This window comes from Cryptomeria japonica, chromosome 4 (genome assembly GCF_030272615.1).
Source record: "Cryptomeria japonica chromosome 4, Sugi_1.0, whole genome shotgun sequence".
In the NCBI taxonomy this organism is placed as follows: domain Eukaryota; kingdom Viridiplantae; phylum Streptophyta; class Pinopsida; order Cupressales; family Cupressaceae; genus Cryptomeria; species Cryptomeria japonica.
In genome coordinates this window covers 141,947,037-141,968,587 of record NC_081408.1, presented here as the reverse complement: position 1 = coordinate 141,968,587, position 21,551 = coordinate 141,947,037, and the positions used below count along the sequence as shown (strand labels likewise).

The 21,551-nt window shown below is 32.1% G+C and overlaps 1 protein-coding gene across 1 annotated transcript; it reads left to right on the top strand.

Moving 5' to 3' along the window:
- Positions 1-7,586: 7,586 nt before the first annotated feature.
- LOC131074078 (peroxidase 5-like) lies at positions 7,587-8,834 on the top strand. Its single transcript, XM_059218928.1, has 4 exons — positions 7,587-7,793; positions 7,891-8,082; positions 8,160-8,325; positions 8,422-8,834. Exons 1-4 carry the CDS (start codon positions 7,587-7,589, stop codon positions 8,832-8,834), a joined length of 978 nt encoding a protein of 325 aa, XP_059074911.1.
- Positions 8,835-21,551: the final 12,717 nt, after the last annotated feature.

Genomic DNA, 21,551 nt, shown 5'->3' with positions numbered 1-21,551 from the left:
TGTTTATGGATAAATATAGTTAATTTCAAGAAGAGAGAAGGAAGGCGATTGTAATTGTAGTCCACTCTACCATAATATAAGCTTTGAAGCAACCTCCTAGGGAATTTTTTTAAGGCAGGAGCTTGAAGATGAAGGAAAGAGAGAAAGTTTATAATACCTTATAGCCATGTATGTTGTGCATTATCTGCAATCATGTCAATTATATGTTGTGTGACACCTTCTTGGATATGGTGTAATATTTTATGGTTTCATGTAACTTGATTATGATTTGGCATGTTGCATGCATTTAGTCTAAGCATGTGCAATTACTAAATTTTATATATATATCCATAGCTAATTTTAAATCCTTCATCTTGGCACTAGTAAAGGATGTTGAATCTGTTTGTGTCTATCATTTTCTAAAACCATTATTTAAAATATGTTTATCATAGTCCATTTTGTGTATATACACATTCATCATACTCTATAAGATGTCCTTGTGTTGAGGCATTTTATCGTATATTCCACGTGCCTTGTCTATATCTCCACATTTTATAGTTTATAATGCATAGATATTGAGGAGTATATATTTTATTTTTCTCTAGCCGATTGAAATATTTTTGTGCTCCATCTAAAGAAAATAGATTACACTAAAAGGTGGAAGACAAAAAAATAAATCCTCTAGATGGAATTCTTACAAGATACATATACAATTTTTATTATAATTGACCAAAATGAATTGGTGTCAAGGAGGGCAGAAAGGAATAGAGAGAATGCATGTATAGACGAATCAACACAATTAAAATATCATAAAAAATGAAGAACAAAACTAGTTACTACAAAATAAAGATGGAAGTGATTAGAATTCACAAGCTTATCATCTAGTGAAGAATAAAGTCTATGTTACCCAGTGGTAATGAAAGGATCATAAAATCACTACTCGAGGTACAAAAAGTGATGAATGCTATAACAATGGAGTTCCATTAAAAATAATCTTAGAAATAAAGTTTATTTAGTTATTATCATCTTATCTAATTACAAATTTTATTTTCATACAAATTCTAATTAGTATTTTATTAAAAAATTATCATTATACACAATTAAATAAGTTGTCATTTAAAATAATTCAATTGTATTATTATCAATAGTTGATGCTTAGTTTGAAAAAAACAATTCATTAAATATAGTTTGATATTAATTTGTATAATATAGAACTTATTAATCAATTATTCTTAAGATCTAGAATTTGTTAATTAAAACTTTCATATTTATTAAATCAATAGTTGGAATATATATGAAACAAATTTTTATGTCGAATCTTTTTCCATGACAATAAAACAAAAAATCAAATGTCTCATTTTGGGTGATTTTATCCAATGTGAACATCATCCACTTGCATTATAAAAGACAAAAACCATCTACAAATAGACATTAATAGCATATAAAACTTTACAAATAAGACAATACTCAACTTATCTACACCAAAGAATAACATTGTTTTTCCAACATTTGGTAGAAACCTCGCAGCAATATGACCTTGTTTTATTTGAAAAGAATATATAAAATATTTAATGTTTTAAATTATAATAAAAAGAAAATAATTAAAAGTTTAACATATTTTAAGAAATAAAATAATATATAAATTATTAAAAAATAATTTTTTTCATAAATGTACACTCTTCATATATTTTAAAATATGAAATAAATAATTTATTTTAAAAATATCCAAACACTAGCAATTATCTTTTGTCATTTAGATATATTTAACATATCTATATTCATTATATGACAATTTTTTATAAAAAAATCTATATCTTTTATTGTCAATTCTATTAGATTTCCACAATCCATGATAATAAGTGAACAACAAGTTTTTAATCATCAACATTTGGGATCAAACTCCATGATCCATCATCATTTTTCATTTTTTTGAACTCTCATTCATCTTGATGACGGATCACTGAATGTGATCCGAAACAATGATGATTAAAAACTTGCACACAATCAAATTCAAAAATTGATCACTTAATCAAATTCAAAAATTGAGAATATTAAAAACGTGCATATGTTCATGTTTTCCTTCTAATCAATGTCTCGGTCCCCTGTCATGTACATTTTACTCCGAAATGCCAACCAAAGCCAATGCCATCTTTATTAAACTCAACTGATTTTCTTAGCCTTTGATCTGTCCATAGTCACCTACTTTACGAGCATATCAAGGCCATTTCACTATAAATATTCATCTACCACTCAACAAAGATAATCAGTTGTACCGTGAGTGCCACTTCTTCATACAACAAATAAAGGTCAGGTGTCCCATCATATCATGTTTTCTTTATTTTGATCAAAAAACAAAGAAATAGAATTGCGATTAGTATTCAAATGGCTTGAAATGACATGGGCTCTTGCTTGGGTTCTTGTAGTGGTTATACTTTAATGGTCATATAAGCTCATGGGTAGTGTTCTGCTTAGAGATTATCATGTTCAACTAATTTCTAAGGTACGCTTAAAGTTCAGTTATCCTAAATTAATTTTTAGGAAGGTGAATTCACCTTACATTTTTAGAGGAGAAATTAATTTATGAGAAAAAATCAATTATGAAATAATTAGAGATATTCATAGAATTATGACAAGAAGAATAAATAAATATCTTCTAGAAATGATAATTTCATATTAAGGTTCTCTCCTAGTACAATTGTTGACATGAATGTATTGTTCATTTGATAATATAACAATATTTTAAAATATTACAAACATTTTCATAATCATTTATTTTCTTCATATAGATTTGTGTGGTTCAGTTTTTTAATTGATTATTTTTTTATAATTTCTATTCTATAGTGAAATATTAGCCTCAGTTGATATCGATAGTTTGATGTTTCTATTTATTTTATTTCTTAATATTGTCTCTGATTCTACAGCCCAATTAGATAGACACAAGTTTTGGACCCTTTTTACAAATTTTACATCTTCAAAACAAATCAAAACCATTAATCAATAATTTAAGAATAAACTCATTGTTGAGCATTGACGATCTTACATTTTAGCTAGGGAAACAAGCTTAAGTGAACCTTGAATGAACTATTCCAAGTAGGTCTTTCCTATACAACTAAATTGTTTAAAGAGACATTTGACATAGCTAGTTTTCCTTGACTTAAGGAAACCATTTGGGATCATGTAACTAATTTTCATTTAGTAGTTATTGTTTAGTTATTTAAATTCAAATACTTATTAAGGTATACCCCTCAGAATACTCTCTCAAGTCTAAGGTAAGATTTAAGAGTAAGAAAAAAAATATACTCTCATAGAGTTGACGTTCAAGCCTCCATGAGTTGTAGATGAAATTTTTTTAATTTCATGAGGACAACCCTAGCCTTAAAAGTAAAAATATGTTCTCTAGAGAGAAGCTATGGTTTTGAGACCCAAAAGATAGACATCATTGCTAGGGAAATAATTTGTTGATATTTTTTAAGGCCTTTGTAGCCTATTAATTAAATAAGTTATCAGTTTGGGTGATTTATAGCCTATCAACTTATTTTGAAGATCACTTCATTCAATCTATTAAAATGATTTTTTGTGATGCCTCTACATGTATCATTGTTAATGGCTGCTAGTCTCATGTTTTTGGGCGTCATCAATCTATTAGATAGGGGTGCCCTCTTACTCCTCTTTATGTCCTTACTACTTAAGGATTGGATACTTATTGAATCACTCCATTTCTATTAAGAATGTTTATGAGATTTCCTTGCCTAATTCACCTTGTCAGCTAGTTAAAAATCACTTTGTTGTTAATTATTTTCATATTCTTATTGAAGAAGAACATATTTAGGAGGCACTCTAGTGTATTGACACCTTTTGTTTGTCTTCTATATATGTCATTTAATGGCATAGGACTTCGTTTACATGCAATATTTTCTCTTGTCTCTACCCTAGCTTCCCTAATATGGGTGGAAGTGGATAGGGAATGGAAAAATATTTTAATTATTAGGCATTCCTTTTTCTTAATAAGCTTTGTGGGTGGAGTTTTGGAATGTAGCCCTTGCCAAAATAGAAAAAAAAATCTCTTTTTGGATTCCCAAACCACTTTTCTTGGTTGGCAAGTTTTAGGTGTGCTCTAAAATTCTTGTAGCCACCCACCTTTATTATTCTTCTTATTGGGTTTTGTCAAAAGATTCTTATTTGAAGCTTGAAAATATTTTAAGAGATTTATTGTGGGCCTCTTCTAAAGAACACATGGGTTCTCATAGATTCTTTTGGGAGTAACTTTGTCTCCCACGTGATTTTGGTGGCCATGAGCTTCTTTCTACCCAATAGGAAGGCATGGTTTTTTGTGCTGAATAGATGATTTGTGTCATTTGTGGTAATCAAGCTTGGAAAACTCTTCTCATGTGTTACATTTCTTCAGGTTATCATGTCAGACAACATTCTTGGAAAGATATTAGTTTTCAAACCCTTATGGTGGTGAAAGATCTATACACTTCAAAGGCACTTTTATGGCCAAAAGCATTTTGTGTGTGTAGAAGCCATTAAGCACTAGATCTCATGATTAGCTCTAGCTTTCAAGATGATCATTATTTCAATTAGTATAATCTCTTGTGATCTTCACCCATCTAGATTTAGGGTCTCCTCCTTGCAAAATTGCCTTGGTTTGACCCCTATATTTTTACAATTGAAGCATTTGGACTCCATGTGATTTGTTTTCTAGAGCCTCAATGAATCTCCACTCCTGGGATGATATGGAAAGCCAATATTGGCTTTCCTAGCTAAATCAAGAGACATTTGACATTGTTTTATTTGCTTTGCCTCTAAATATGCTTCACAAGATTTACATGCACTTTGAAAAGCCTTGATACAAATATTGGCATTGATCTCCTAACACCACCTTTAATAATTATAAGCCACATCTGAGTTATCGATGTCTCTCTCCACTTTTTAAAATTCATTTAAGTGGTATTTTTACATTGTTTTAAATTAGTTACTAAACCTGAAGCTTAAGAAATAATTTTACATTTGACTAAAACAAAGGTAAAGTACAAGAGTCACCAAATTTTACTTCCTTGAATACTTCCTGGGCTAATCCACTGTTGCGAAGAACTAAATAATTTATATTCCCCTATTTATCTTGCAAAAAAAAAAAATAGTATTTAATGTCTCTTAGAGGATGGGAGTGAACTATGAGATTTACATACTCGACTTCCAAAATCTTCTTCATTATCCTATTATTATCTCTTCTCCAATTATTTTGGATTTTAGAAACTATATCAAACATAAATATGTTATTTAAATTTCCTCTAATCAATTCAAATCTCGTCATGATCTTGTCAAGTATTTTGTACCAACCTAACCAGTTGTTACATTACTTGACTATTGTAGTGGCTAAATGAACCGCTACAAAAGAAGACTAGAGTTTGGGGATTCACTTTTGAAGATACCCATCTTGCCAATATGGTATCTCCTACAACCTGCCAGTGGGTTCATTTTGTTATACTTTTGTAGACCTAAAAGGATAGCCAAATATATAATTAATTGCTAACAAGCATGGACACGACCATAATTATTGATCATGGGCCCATTGGTCACTATAGGCTTATGTGGGTTTTGTGCAATCCACACTCGACATGTATCATATTGAAAAGGGCATCTAAGAACAATATTTACTTCCACCTAACATTTACATGGAATATGTTACAAAATCAGTTAAATTGGAGCTCATAGAGATGTTGTTAGCATTTAACTACATTTGCTTGACAATATTCCAGGCAATTCAGTAATGGTGTGTTCTCTTGCTTTGGTATGAAAGAATGCATTTTCCATTCATCTGCAACACCAATCAAAAGTGGCCAAAATATTTTGAATCAAATTTTTTTATTAAAAAAAATGTAACTTATTCAAAATATCCTTTGAAATAGTTCTATTCCAGAAACTAACAACTAATACTGACCATGATATTATCTCTAACCCTAACACTAATATTCAACTAAAACCCATCATAACTATTATTATATCATGATCATAATCCTAATTGTAACCATAGCCCTAGCCCTAACCATAATCCTAACCCTAACTCTAATCAAGATCTAAACCCTAACCCTGATCCAATATACTATATACTTAAAAACAACATATATTAAAAATATTATTCAACTTTATAAAAGTAATATTATAACTAAAAACAATTTAAAACACTACTATAATACATTTAAAATATTTCAAATTTGTATTATGAATATTATTTTCAATAAATTATAAATAATATCATAATAATCAAAACAATATAAATTAATAGCAATATTATATTATAATATTATTACATAAAAAAAATAGAAAATAATAATAATATAATGATCATATCATATATTTTTACAATAAAACTTATTAATACAATATTATAGAGTTATATATTGAAATTTTTAATGTCTTCCATGTTGCACTATGATTGCTATTAGCGTATATATATTTGATTTTTATCACACACACACATAATACGCCAAGAGATATCCTTCTTGAAGCACCTATTTTTATCATGTAACCTAAATTCTAATAGGCATCTCCAGAAGGATATCTCTCCACGTATTATATATATGTGATAAAAATCAAATATATATAAGCTAGTTCATAATATCCTTTACAATAACTCCATAATAGAAACTAATAACTATTACTTTATATGTTAAAAAATTAAAGGAAAACTTGAATATCTCTATGATTTTTACCATTGCACTTATACACTCAATAATAAATCAAAATGAAATTGAGTTCAGAAAACATTGGTTAGAAGGGTCTCATGGTGTATTAACCAAAGAGCTCACCTCAATCTTTGTGCATTGTCTCGACAAATTAATCGAAGGACACTTATTCTTTTCTTCCTAATCTAATGCTATATATTTGGAAATGGTAAGATTTGACCAACTTAAGAAATCCTCTCTGGTTTTACTAATGGTTTGTGTCATTTAGAAATATTAAAATTGTAAAATGTAATATATATTTCCACCATTTTGGAAACACATTCGGTCAATTTTAGAATTCTTGATTATGCGTTTCATATATATATATAATCTTAGTCCACCATAAAACATTTATATAAAACATTTATATTAATTCTAAATATTTTTTTGGTAATGTCGATAAAGACATTGAAACCCTAATGCAAGTTGCAAACTGGAAGTACCGCATAAGACGCATGGCATCAGACTTCCTCGTCACGTTTTATATGGCACAGGTTATTATGTCGGCAAAAGTCAATTAGAACGTGAGGGTATTAGGTCAGATGTTAGTTGAGTGCAAGTAGACCACTCTACGCTGGCTACGGGAATGGTTTTGTACTCATATGATGGAATCTTAATAAATTAGTCTATTCAAACATTTATTAGCCTCTCGTGCAATGATAGGCCAGGTCTGTAGATTTAAATACTCAAAAGATAGAAGATAGAAGATAGACATTAAAGAGTAGTTGTGTCAAATTCTATAATCTGAAGTGCATTGTGATTAAAATCGAGTTGCAAATGTGGCTTTAAATAAGCATGCTTCTCTCCTTAAGAACAAAGCCTGAAGTGTTTTTTATCACTCTCTGCTCTCATAGGATATAATCCCCACACTTTGCAAGGAAAATGGAATTACGTGCGTTCTTTATTCCTTTGGCCATATTTCTTTCATCTGCTATTGTTAATGGGGATGGCTTAAGCATAGGTTATTATCGTCATGCATGCCCCCAAGCAGAGGAAATTGTTAGTAAAACTGTGGAAAATGCTATTAAAGGAAATCCTGGTGTGGCAGCTGCTCTCATAAGGATGCATTTCCATGATTGCTTTGTAAGAGTAAGTATTCTTGTCACCTTGAATTTTATCCTTCAATTATATCCTTTAGTGATAAAATCATTTGTTACTCACAACCCTAATGGGTAATGAATTGCAGGGTTGCGACGGATCAATCCTCATTGATTCCACGACAGGGAATTCAGCAGAGAAGGATTCGCCTGCAAACAATCCAAGCCTTTCGGGCTTTGACATCATTGATTCAGCAAAATCTAGAATAGAGGCCGAGTGCCCAGGAGTGGTTTCTTGTGCTGACATAGTGGCATTCGCTGCAAGAGATAGTGCCCAACAAGTAAGTAACATTAAGATTGAGCTATGTTAGAAGCATCAGAAAGTTTATCTAACCAGGTGACATGAATGGATATGCAGGCAGGTGGATTATATTGGGCTGTTGAAGGAGGTCGAAGAGATGGAAGAGTATCGCGCGCGTCAGACATCCCTGGGAATCTTCCTCCTCCCTCATTTGATGTTAACCAGTTGACACAACTCTTTGCGTCGAAACAATTGTCACAGGACGAAATGGTAACTCTCTCAGGTAAACAACCTGTATTCATATTTGGATTAATGCTTGGTTTGATCTATTAAATAACTTGCAGATCTAATCTAATATGAAATACTGTTATCAACGCAGGTGCCCATTCAATTGGGGTTTCTCATTGTTCCTCATTCACTGCAGATCGTCTGTACAACTTCAGCGGCAGGGGTGTTCAGGATCCATCCATGGATCCTCGCTATGCTCTTCAGCTGAAGGCTAAATGCCCCGCTTCATCGTCTTCCTCTAGTGTTGTTGTTCCATTGGATCCTCTGTCTCCCACTAATCTGGATGTGAAATACTACGTAGATTTGCAGGTCAAGCGTGGATTGCTCAAGTCCGATCAGACGTTGATGACAAACGATGCAACCTCCAGACTGGTGAAGATTAACGCCAAGTATCCCACAATTTGGAGGAAAAACTTTGGAAGGGCAATGGTAAAGATGGGTGCGATTGACGTTTTGACAGGATCGCAGGGAGAGATCAGGAAACAGTGCCGTGTCCCCAACTAGCGATCTCTTCTGCTACCCTGAAAATAATATCGTTTTCGATTGCTTTCTGAAAAACCAAAATAAGGAGAGGCATCAATGAAAAGTCAAAACTTTAGTTATGTAGCATCTAGCCATGGATGTCATGGTATATCCTCATGACTAGATAGCCATTTGTTGGGCCATTATAAGAGGATGGTATTAAAGGTTTAAAAAACACTTAAAAATAAATATGAAATAAATAATTTGTAATTAGTATTCAAATGGTTTGAAATGAAATGGGCTCTTGCTTGGGTTGTTCTTGTGTTTAAATTAGCAGAGTACGACATAAGTATCTAGGAAAAAAGATATAATCTCAGCGAGCAAATCTACGATTTGAAATTTCAGACACGTAGATTAATATTTTCATCTTGGTTTAAGCTAGTCTTGTCACACTGTTTACACTTTAATGGTCATATAAGCTCATGGGTAATATTCTACTTAGAGATATACCCTGTTAAACGAGTTCTAAGGTATGCTTAAAGTTTGGGAAAAATTAATTTATGAGGAGAAATGAATCATGCAATAAGTAGAGACATTTATAGAATTATGACAACAACAAGACATAAATATCATGTACAATGATTTAGATGAGAGAAATAATAGCCTCATATTAAGGTCAATTCTTATTGTAGTTATTGACATGAATGCTTTTGTATATTTGATAATATGATAATATTTTAAAGCATTACAAACATTTTAAAAATCATTTATTGTTTTCATGTGATTTTATTTAATTCATTTTTTATTATTAATTCTTTTTGTATAATTCTTATACTATGGTGAAATATATGCTTGGGTTGATATTTTGATATTTCTATTTATTATATTCTTTTCCATTGTCTACAACCCTATAACCCAATTAGATATGTATGGCTCTTGGATCCATTTGACCAATTTTACATGTTCAAAACAAATAAAAATCATTAATAAATAGTTTCAACATAAGCTCATTATTTTTATTAATTCAGTAGGGAGAGGGGCTTAATCCAATATACAAAGCAGAGTTCAAAGCATCAACCAATAGAAACATCAAACAACCCAAAAACAACTAGAAGATACAGATCTACCAATAAGAATGAACAAAACCCCTTAATCAACCAAAATTATTTAGCATAGTCTAACTTTTTCAACCAATATATATCATCTAGCCATACCATCTAGCCATAATCAAAATTTGACTTTGAGGCTTGAATAAAGTTTTAGGACCAAGAAATAAAGTCTTAGTATCTAAAGAGACCATAATCAATCTACTAACAACATCTAAACATATACTACTAATAAAGCCTAGAAGTCACCACCAACCGATGATCACAAAGGGAAAGAACAATAAAGACATAGGTCTTGGGGCCAAAGATGAGTCCCTAGTTCTTTGACATCTTCTACAAATTATTCTTCTATTTTCCCTATAAAGATATTTAGCCATAGGTGCCATCATCTTTATCCTTTCGATTCCTTGCATCATTCTTAAGTAAGAATAAACTCATTGTTTTGCATCAATGATCTTGCATTTCAGCTAGGAAACTAGTCTTAATGAAGCCTTAAATGAACTCATTCTAGATTGGTCATTCCTACATAACTAAGTTATCTACAAATGGGTTTCACATAGCTAGTTTTTTCACATAAGGACAACTTTTGGGATCATGTAAGTAATTTTGGTTTACTTGTTGTTGTTTAGTCTTTTATATTCAAATACTTATTAACTTATACCCCTAGGAATACCCTCTCAAGCATAACATAATATTGAAGAGTAGGAAAGAAAATTCTCCCTCATAGAGTTGAACTTCAACCCTTCATGGTTTGTGGATGAGGGAGATAATTTCATGAGAACCCTATGCTTTAACATAAAAATATTTTCTTGGAAGTGGAGCTATGGTTTTATGACCCAATAGGTCGACATCATTGCAAGGTAGATAATTTATTTTATTTTAAGCCCTATATATCATAGTAATTAAGGAAGTTATCAATTTAGGTGAGTTATAGCTTGTGAACTTATACCAACACATTAGCACTATTGCCAGTGATATATTTAGTTGGTGGTGAGTTGTAGGAAATTCAAGACATTTTAAAAATGTCAATAATTAAAATTTTATAAAGTAGTTTTTTTTGGATAATTTGGTAGCCTATCAACTTATGCCAATATATTGCACTATTACTAGGGATAATCTAACTTTATTCTAATCATTCATAACTTTATAAGTTAAAATTAATTTATAATTCAATTTTTGTTTAAATTGGCAACCCATCAAATTACATAACCATTTTGGCAGCATTACAGTGAAATCTCCTAAGGATCACAATAAAATTATAAAATCACAAAATTTGGAGTGTTGGTAGTAGTGCATTATATTTGTGTATGCTTTATTACCTAGAAAACTTACACCTTATAGACTAACACCATTGTAAATGCTATTTTAACTATTATTTTATGATTCATACCTTTGCAACTTGAAAGTTAATCCTTGGTGTTATCTTTCTTGGTTAAGTTGGCAACCAAACAACTTATGCTAACAAAATAGTAATGTTACTAGGGAAGGATTAGTTATTCCTAGGTTTTGTGGAATTGGTGATATTGCAAACATTTTACTAATAAGTAATTTTGTATTCTAAATCATGCCAATATATTGGTGTTAAAAATAAGAAGAGGGTTGTTGATTTGAAAAAGTATTAGAGGCTTTGTTGGAGGACAGGCCCAAAATCATTATCATTCTTTGGAGGATTTATTACCTCAAGGGTGTTATCATCTTTTGAGGTAGCAAGTTTTCTATTTGAATTTTTTTTAAGTTGTTTTTCATGTTACATGAACCTAAATCAAGATTGTTATAGCTAGTTATAAGGTATGTATGTTCTTCTTCCAATATTTTAAGTATGGCTTCTTTGTTGGTAAATAAATAAATTATTTGTTCTCTACTATTTTCAAGTACATTAGGTGGTCCAATCATTTTTGCAGATTTATTTTGAGCATTTTGTAAATTTACTTTTTTTATAAATTAATGGCTACCATTTACCATGATTGATAACTTGGCCTCTGATAAGAAATACAAGATCCATTTACACCATAACTTTGAAAAACCAAACCTAAGAAGAACTTGGTACAAAAATTTCTAATTAACCCTATCATATGCCTTCAACATATCAAGCTTAACCATGGTTCTGTCTTCCTTATGAGACATGATTGACTAGATTATTTCATGAAAAACTAGTGCTCCTTCCATAATTTCCCTTCTTGGTTCAAGGCCTTCTTGCTATTTGGAAATGATCTTTGGGATAAAGAGAGCCAATCTAATAGAAATGGCCTTGGTGACAATCTTATAAATTGTGTAACACAATGAAATTGGTCTAAAATCCATAAAGGATAATGGATTAGACATCTTAGGAATTAATACAATAAGAGTGGTATTGAATTGTTTTCACATATTACCATTCTTTCTGGATTCCTCGACCATCTTCGAGACATCTATACCTAGGAAATCCCAACATCTTTGGAAAAAGAGAGCTAGAAACCCATCTGGACCTAGATCCTTATCAAGGTGCATAGAGAATATTGCATCCTTAAATTACTCCAAAGAAAAAGGTTTCAATCAAAATAGATCATCCTAATATGAAATCAGACAAGGGATATGTTGAAAAATCTCTTAAGTCTTTCTATTTAGATCATCATTCTCTATCATTGAACATAAGAAAAGAGAGGAGAAAAAAGGTATAGCTTCATATTAAATTTTATCAAAGCCTTAACAGTCTCTCCAATACCTTTTTTAATTTGAGATATTAGACTATTTTCTCTTTTCATTTTAACTCTTGTATGAAAATACTTAGTGTTCCTATCCCCCTATTGGAGTCATACCTCCCTATACTTTTTCTTATTTCCTATCCCCCTCTTGGAGCCATACCTCTCTGGACTTTTTCTTCTAGAATAACTCTTCCCTAGTAAGTACTTCTTGCAACTGTGTGTTGAGTTGATTTTTCTTATGATAAGATTCTTCATGTATACCATTTTGAATAATGTCCTCATTCAAGAGTTGTATACTTTCCTCAAGTTGATCCTTTGACTAAAAAATATTCTTAAAGATTGAAGCATTTCACTCTTTAATCCTCTATTTGATCCACTATAATTATTTACAAAACTGGAACATCCTAGAGTCATGAAAAAAGGGAGCAGATAGCCACCATTCTTGCAGCTTGGGTAAAAAGGTCACATCCCTAAAAAACATCTGTTGAAACTTAAAACATGCAGCCCCCTTCCTCCGAGATGGTGTCCAAGGGTGATGCAGTCAAGGTAGGGAGATCCAATGAAGGATAACCCATCCTTGCATCCTAACACAAACACCATGCAAAATATATCGGTAACTAGTAACATAACACCAGATAAAGAAGAAAAAACAACTGGTAACATCAAAGAATACACAACCGGTAAACAATATGAGTAATTCTTATAAAATTATGAAGAATTACATATGCCACATGTGGGGTCATAGTTCAGGATACAAACAATGCTTGCAACACAAATATAAGATCCGCATATCATCCACATATCAAATTAGCCTCTAGAAACAATCTGTCATTTCAACTCTAATCCTGACCTTAGTCCTTCCGACTTCAGTCCATTGGACGAGAATCTAGTCAGGTCTACATCTTCACTCAATCTCTAAACTCTATCTTCTATCTTCTATCTTCTCAAATGATTTGCAAACTTCTATTTATACAGCTTGCAAATAACAACAACTTGATCAAGTCATGCCAAAGACCATCCGGTTCATGAAACATGTAAACAATAACAACTCTGTTCAAATCATTAAGAACAACATCCCATGGACAAAACATCACGCGATCTTCTGGGAACATCGAAAAATACATAATCGGTAAACAATATGAATAATTCTTATAAAATTATGAAGAATTACATATGCCACATGTGGGGTCGCAGTTCAGGATACAAACAATGCTTGCAACACAAATATAAGATCCACATATCATCCACATATCAAATCAGCCTCTAGAAACAATCTGTCGATTCGACCCTAATCCTGACCTTAGCCCTTCCGGCTTTAGTCCATGGGACCAAAATCTAGTCGGTTCTACATCTTCACTCAATCTCTAAACTCTGTCTTCTATCTTCTATCTTCTCAAATGATTTGAAAAATTCTATTTATACAGTCCACAAATAACAACAACTTGATCAAGTCATCCCAAAGACCATTTGGTTCATGAAACATGTAAACAATAACAAGTCGGCTCAAATCATTAAGAACAACTTCCCATGGAGAAAACATCACACGATCTTCCGAGAACATCAAAAAATACCCAAGAAACATAAATCAATGATCCGCAAGTCACGAAGATCAATCACAACCCGATCCAACTTCGCTCAACACACTGCAAGGCTAACCGGTAAGAACATATCAACCGAGCCAATACCAAAAATTGATAACTCACCAGGATTAAATCCAAATGCCATGAAACACAAACACAACAAAGACGATGAACACAAGGGAATAAACCCAAAACCATAATTCTAAACACTCAAACATGAAGGAATGCCACGGTTTCCAAGCAATTCCACTACTAACTGCTCAACTAGTAAGAACTACACCGGTGCTCCTGCATCAAACTCTCGGAGTTAATTGAAAAATGAGTCCCATCACTTGATTTGGTTTGGTGATCTGTCAGTAGGTACTTGCAACTACCTTAGGGGTTTGATGATCTAACTATAGCTTTTGGTTGCCCCTCCTCGATGATCTATCGATCCACTCCATAGACTGTCTCAATCGGTGATCTATTTACGTCTCCACCCACTAACTGCCTCAAGATCAATCTATAAGATTGGTGGTCTACCTGCAAACCTTTCTCTGCCTCACATTCAGTGATCTAAACAAGTCCACAAGTTTCCTCAACTTCCTCTCCAACCAACTAGTGTATAATCGAGTCTTCCTCCAATAACAAGTTCACAAACTAGCTCTGATACCATTTGATGAAGTCAAGGTAGGGAAATCCAATGAAGGACAACCCATCCTTGCATCCTAACACAAATGCCATGCAAATTATATTGGTAATTGGGAACACAACATGAGATAATGTAGAAAGAACAAATGGTAACATCACAGAATACACAACTGGTAAACAATATGAACAATTCTTATAATAGTATGAAGAATTAGATATGCCACATGCTAGATCACAGTCCAAGATACAAACAATTCTTACAACACAAATATAAAATCTATAGATCATCCACATATCAAATCGGCCTCCAGAAATAGTCTATCGATTCAACCCTAATCCGAACCTTAGCCCTTCCGGCTTTAGTCCACCAGATCAGAATCTTGTCGGTTCTACATCTTTGCTCGATCTCTAAACTCTATCTTCTATCTTCTATCTTCTCAAATGATTAGAAAACTTCTATTTATATTTTCAACAAATAATAACAACTTGATCAAGCTGGCCCAAAGACCAACCGGTTAATAAAACGTGTAAACAATAACAAGTCGGCTCAAATCATTAAGAACAACTTCCAATGCACAAAACATCACACAGTCTTTTGGGAACATCAAAAAAGACCCAAGAAACATAAATCAACGATCCGCAAGTCATAGTGATCAACCACAACCTAATCCAACTTCACTCAACACACTGCAAGACTAACTGGTAAGAACATATCAACCGAGCCAATACTGGAATCGATATCTCTCTGAGATTAAATCCAAATGCCATGAAACTCAAACACGACAAAGACGACAAACACAAGGGAATAAACCCAAAACCATAAAGCTAAACACTCAAACATGAAGGAATACCATGATCTCCAAGCAATTCCACTGCTAACTACTCAACCGGTAAGAACTACACCAATGCTCTTGCATCAGAGGGATATCCAAGTGGAGAGAAAAGTGATAAGATCCTAATAAAGGTAATATCCTAGAGATTGGAACTCCAAATATTATGGTCCATACAGGATTCACAAGAAACCTATCTAACCAGTCTACAATATGCTAGAAGCCATGTCTTCTATTGGACCAAGTAAAAGACCCATTTATTGGTATATAGTATTTTAGAGCATTAATACTAACAAATTCATTAAATTCTAGCATTGACTTTAGGGGCGAGATAATCGACCCTTTCGTTTCCCTTGGAGATAGAACAAAATTAAAGTATCCTCCTAAAATAAAAGGTGCCTCTATAAAGTTTAGTATCGTTAAAGCAATACTATCCCAAACTGACTTCCTACTAGTTGTTGAAGTTAGTCCATCTAGACTAAAATCAGGTGAAAAGATCCGTGTACAGTTTCTAGCTTGACATGAATAAAATTTACTTTAACAACAATAATGACAATCTTTCCCACATTTGGTTTCCAAAGAATGGCCAAAACTCCAGATGCCCCAATGGAATGAGATGCAATATATTTCTAATATTTCCATCCTTTAAAGGGTTGTGCCTCGATTACTTCTAGAAACTTCATTTCTTGAATAAAAAAAATGTCAGCCCCACCATTTTCTCATTTTGAGATTTGATAAGACACCTTTTGTTAGGGGTGTTGATACCCCTAACATTCCAAGTCACGATTCTCATTGTTTTCCCAGAGAGTTCTCCACTCTCCATTAGCATATCTTGTTATTAAAATGGTTTGAATCCCTACTTTAACCTCTTCATTGGTTTTCTTTTTCTCTCTCTTCTTCTTTGGAGACCTGCCCACTTTCCCTTTAGGTTTGCAAACAATAACTTTCTTTTTCGACCTTGTTTGGTAAATGGAAGCCACAACTATCAAGCGATCCTAAATTTTATCCTCTTGCTGACCACTAAAAGTGACCATCTTGTGCTCTGGCTCTCCCTTATATTGAGGAAGGCCTTTAAACTTTCAAACTACTAACATTGCTAAATGTGGAGGAGCCTCGCTATTTTGTTCTATGATGTGATCATAGAATCCAATCAAATCTCATAGCTCTAACATATTTCCCTCTTCCTCTATTTGTGCATCCAAAAACATTGAACAAGGTTGAAGAAGTTTCTCTTCAATAATGTGATCCTCCTCACCCGTTAGAAAAGAAGTTTTAAACTACATTAAGAACTCTTTGTCCTTATCTAGATAAAATATAGCAGAGGCTAGTAACAAACTGGCATGACACAATTCAAATAAAGATATCTCCAAAGAAATTTATCATAGAGGGTTAATGCTTTGTATCCATGATATGAGTTTGGGAGGCACAAAAATCACCTTTTTCCCCGAAACTAAAAAGAAGGAACTTATTAGACTACCTTTAGATATGTTTGCAACTTCTAACTTTTGCAGTCCCTCCTCTACTTTTGAATTTACATCATGAAAGCTTTCATAACAGTTCATAACTAAGTCTAACTCTTTTCTTGTAGCTTGAAACCTTTGTGATTCCACCTCTCCTATTAAATTAATAACATGAGTGTTGTCATGACAATTCAAACCTGAGCTTGAACAATTTAGAATTGAATCTAACTATTTGCTTGTAGCTTGATACCTGAGTGCTTCCACCTCTCCTATTAAATTAATAACATGAATCTTGTCCTGACAATTCAGACCTGAGCCTATTTCAAATTCAGTTACAGTCTCCAAATGAGACTCCTCATGAAAGATAGGTGAAGCAGACAGAAGATCATCCTCTACTCTTAACTCTTGAGCATTAGTTCATTGACATTCAGATACTACTTGATCCAGAAGACTTACAGACTCTGATAGAGAAAGTATAGAGCAATGAAGAGCGTCAAAAGAATGATCCTCACATACTTTTAGAATTTGATAGGAAGGTCCTTGACATTTTAAAGTTAGATGACCTAGAGACTCTTTATGCAAGTCAATCGTATTTGGATCCTAGACTAACAGTGATTGAGTATGAGGACCAAACTTTGAAGTAATTGACAAGAGTTTAGGGAATGGTTTCGAGAGAACTAGAAATAAGAAAAATAAGAAAACCCTTAAAGGAAGATACCCAACTGATTTGCAAACCCTTAAAGAAAACCCTTAAAGGAATGTTTAATAAAAATGCCCAATTGATTTACAAAAAGCTCAATCAATTATAAGTCTCAATATTCCAAAGGCATGCCTAGAAAGGTAACCCAAAAGGGTGCATATCGAATATCTATTATTTAAGGATTGAAATTTAGAGACCATGCCAAGGTGAAAAGACCAACCCACTATCGAACCAACCCTTAAATATATGATCCCTATCCCAACTCTCTTTTGAGGAAAAGATGGCAATAAAAAACTATGAACCATGATCAATATAAAACACTTCCTTCACCCCATTCCAATGTTTCTTGGCCCACAAGCATAAATCGAAGGATTGAGGGGGGGAGCTCCAAAATTTATCGATTATCGCCATATCTCACAGATCTATGATATGGGGTTTCAGAAGGTGATCCGACAGAGAGATACTAAACTTCCCTCCTTGGTTTGGGTTCCCGTTGGATTGAGCTTCTCCTCCATCCACTTTTGCTAAGAGAGAAGTGGCCTTGTCCTCTAAAATTTGAGGTGAATGTTTCTGTCTCCAAACTGTATAACCCCCATGTTGTTGGTCAGTTCTAGGTAACTAACCCTTTGTCGATTTGAAGTCTCCCATTGTCAGACTTGGTTTATTTGGCTTAAAGGAGCTCCCAATGGTAAATTATCTGGGAATGTGAGAACAAAAGATTCTCCATTCTTGAAGGAAACTTTCCTACCATAAAATTCCTTTCTATTTCTCAAGTGAATGTTATTTGGAGCAGTCAGACAATCTTCACCAAATGAGGAGTCTGCCCCGCTATCAATAAACAGGTAGTCTAAGAAACCTTTGTGTTTGTCCTATTGCTGAAAGCTTAGTTCCTTGTGATGTCCAGTATTGTCAACTGAATATCTATCCTTAGCACAAATATCCAATATCTTTTGTTTCTCCTTGTTCAATTTCTTCGACCACTGAAATGGTTTCTAGTTAGGTTTTGAAAATCTATATGTGATGTTGGATTTTAAATGTTTTCCATAATCCTTTCAAAAAGAATATGAATATCTAAGATTCCCTTCTGTATATATGTTGCTCTGCCATTGTTGGCAATACCTCCGATGTTCCTTGTTCTACAATCTAACACCATGTGAGCAGAAATTTTGAAAACCTCTTCCTACCTAGGGCCGAAGCCTTCCTCCTTCCATTCAAAGTATTACAAAGAGAATCAATGATTGAAACCAACTTATTTTCATAAAATTTAGATAATCTTGCTATATTTACAATATGAAATAAATAAATTATTTAAAAAATATCCAAACATTGGCAATCATCTTTTGTCATCTAGATGTAATTATATTAGAATTTTTTCTTAAAAAATCTATTAATTTTTATTGTTTCTTCTTGTATTTTTAAGACCTTAAAAAAAGGACACTGAAAAGGATTGTGAATATTAAAAACATGCATATGTTCATGTTTTCTTGCTAATCAATCTCTCATTTCCCTGTCACATACATTTTACTTTGAAATGACAACCAAAGCCAACTCAATCTTTATTAAACTCAATTAATTTTTTTAGCCTTTAATCTGTCCATAGTCACCTACTTTATTTGCCTAACAGTTCCATTTCTCTCTAAATATTCTTCTATCATTGAACAAAGATAATAAGTGAAACTTCTTCATATAGTGAACCAAGGTCCAGTGTCCCATCTCAACATGTTTTGTTCATTTTGATTAAAAAAATGTAGTTGCACATGTTTGCTATGTTCTGTTCTCTTGGAATAGAATTGCAATTAAATATTCACAAGGCTTGAAATGAAATGGACTCTTGCTGAGGTTGTTCTTATGTTCAAATGCGAAGAGTACAATGACAAAAGTATATAGAAAAATATATATATTCTTAGCAAGAAAAATTAGGATTTGAAATTTCAGACATGTAGATTAATATTTTCAACCAGGTCTAAGCTAGGCTTTTCATACTAGCTATACTTCAATTTACAAGGAAAAGTGAATTATGAAATAATGGAAGATATTTATAGAATTATTACAACAAGAAATAAAGATCTTATACAAGGATTTATATGCGAGATTCAAGAACTGATAATTTCATATTAAGGTTAAATTTCTTATTATAGTTGATATGAATGTACGGTGTATTTGATAATATGAAAATATTTTGAAATATTACAAATATTTTAATAATCAATTATTTTCATCATGTGGATTTAGGTTATTCATTTTTTTAAATTCTTTTTTGTAATTCTTGTACTATGGTGGAATATATGTCTAGGTCAATATTTTGATTTTTCTGTCTATTATATTCCTTTCTATTGTCTATTACTCTATAGCTCAATTAGATAGGCATGAGTTCTGGATCCATTTGACCAATTTCACATCTTTAAAACAAATCAAAACCACTAATAAATAGTTTTAAAATAAACTCATTTTTTTTAATTAATTAAGTAGGGAGAGAGCTCTTAAACCATATACAAAGCATCAACCAACAAAAACAACAAATAGCCCATAAACAACCATAAGTTGCAGATCTACCAATAAGTACAAACAAAACCCCCTTAATCTACCAATATTATTTAGCATAGTCTAAATTTTTCAACTAGTATATACCTATAAAGTTTAAAATAATATTAATAGTATACCATCTAGGCATAATCAAAACTTGTCTCTTAGGGTTGAATAAATTCTTAGTATCTAAAGAGACAATAATCAAACTACTAACAACATCTAAACATATTCTACATTATTCAGGCAATTGATTGTTTCTCTCATGTATTTGGTCAACACTAGGGGGTGAACTCACAATACTGGTTCCCACTTTTTGACCAACTTTAACGCTTAGATGAATATTTTGAAAAAAACCTTCACTTTTCAACACCTATAACTTTTAAACTGTTAAGAATTTGAAGATGATATAAACTAGTGATTTTTAGCATCTTGTTTGTAGATTCTAAATATATTTTTTTCAAATTTGTTTGAATAAAATTTTATTGATTTTTCCATCTCCCTCAAAAATTAGTTTTTTACAACAAACAACATTTTTTCAGAGTGATGTGTATCCCGAAATGAATAATGTTTTTTCTATAAATGATAAAAAATTAATTCTTTTGAATTTTGGTTTGTAACATCAATACCCAGGGCATGCAGTTGGTTTGATAGTGATATGTTGAATATTTTTCATTTTATTAAGTTTTGAAGTTTGACTAATTATAATTTATATTTAGGTGTACGTTTGAACACATAACTTGTTCTATATATATCAAAATTAAATTTTCTTTTTTTTATAAGAAAGAAAACATCAATACATAGTGCAGAGATATTTTTCAGAATTTTTTTGAATTAGTTTACTATTTTTCCCAATGCATTGAACAAAGAAGTTCATGTTCGATGAAAAACCTACATTCATAAGAAATAAAAAAAAAAAATATATTAAAAGTTATACTATTTGGAAACCTTATACAAGGACTAAATACTTTAAAAAACAAAATTTAAATGAATTAATTTGACCCCACAAAAGCTAATGTAAAATTGGTTTTTTATCAACATTTGATAGATGCAAAGGAGACTCCATTGCAAGTATGATTTAGAAGTAGAGAGGTTCTATCCAGGAAATATTGATCTAAGAGCCTTTGATTTAACTCTCTTTAATTAATTACTTCAAATGGGACCTCTTAAAGTTTAAATTATTATATTTTCTAAAAAATGTATGATTTCAGCAAAAATCAGGACATACGAAAAAGTGGGAACCAGCTTT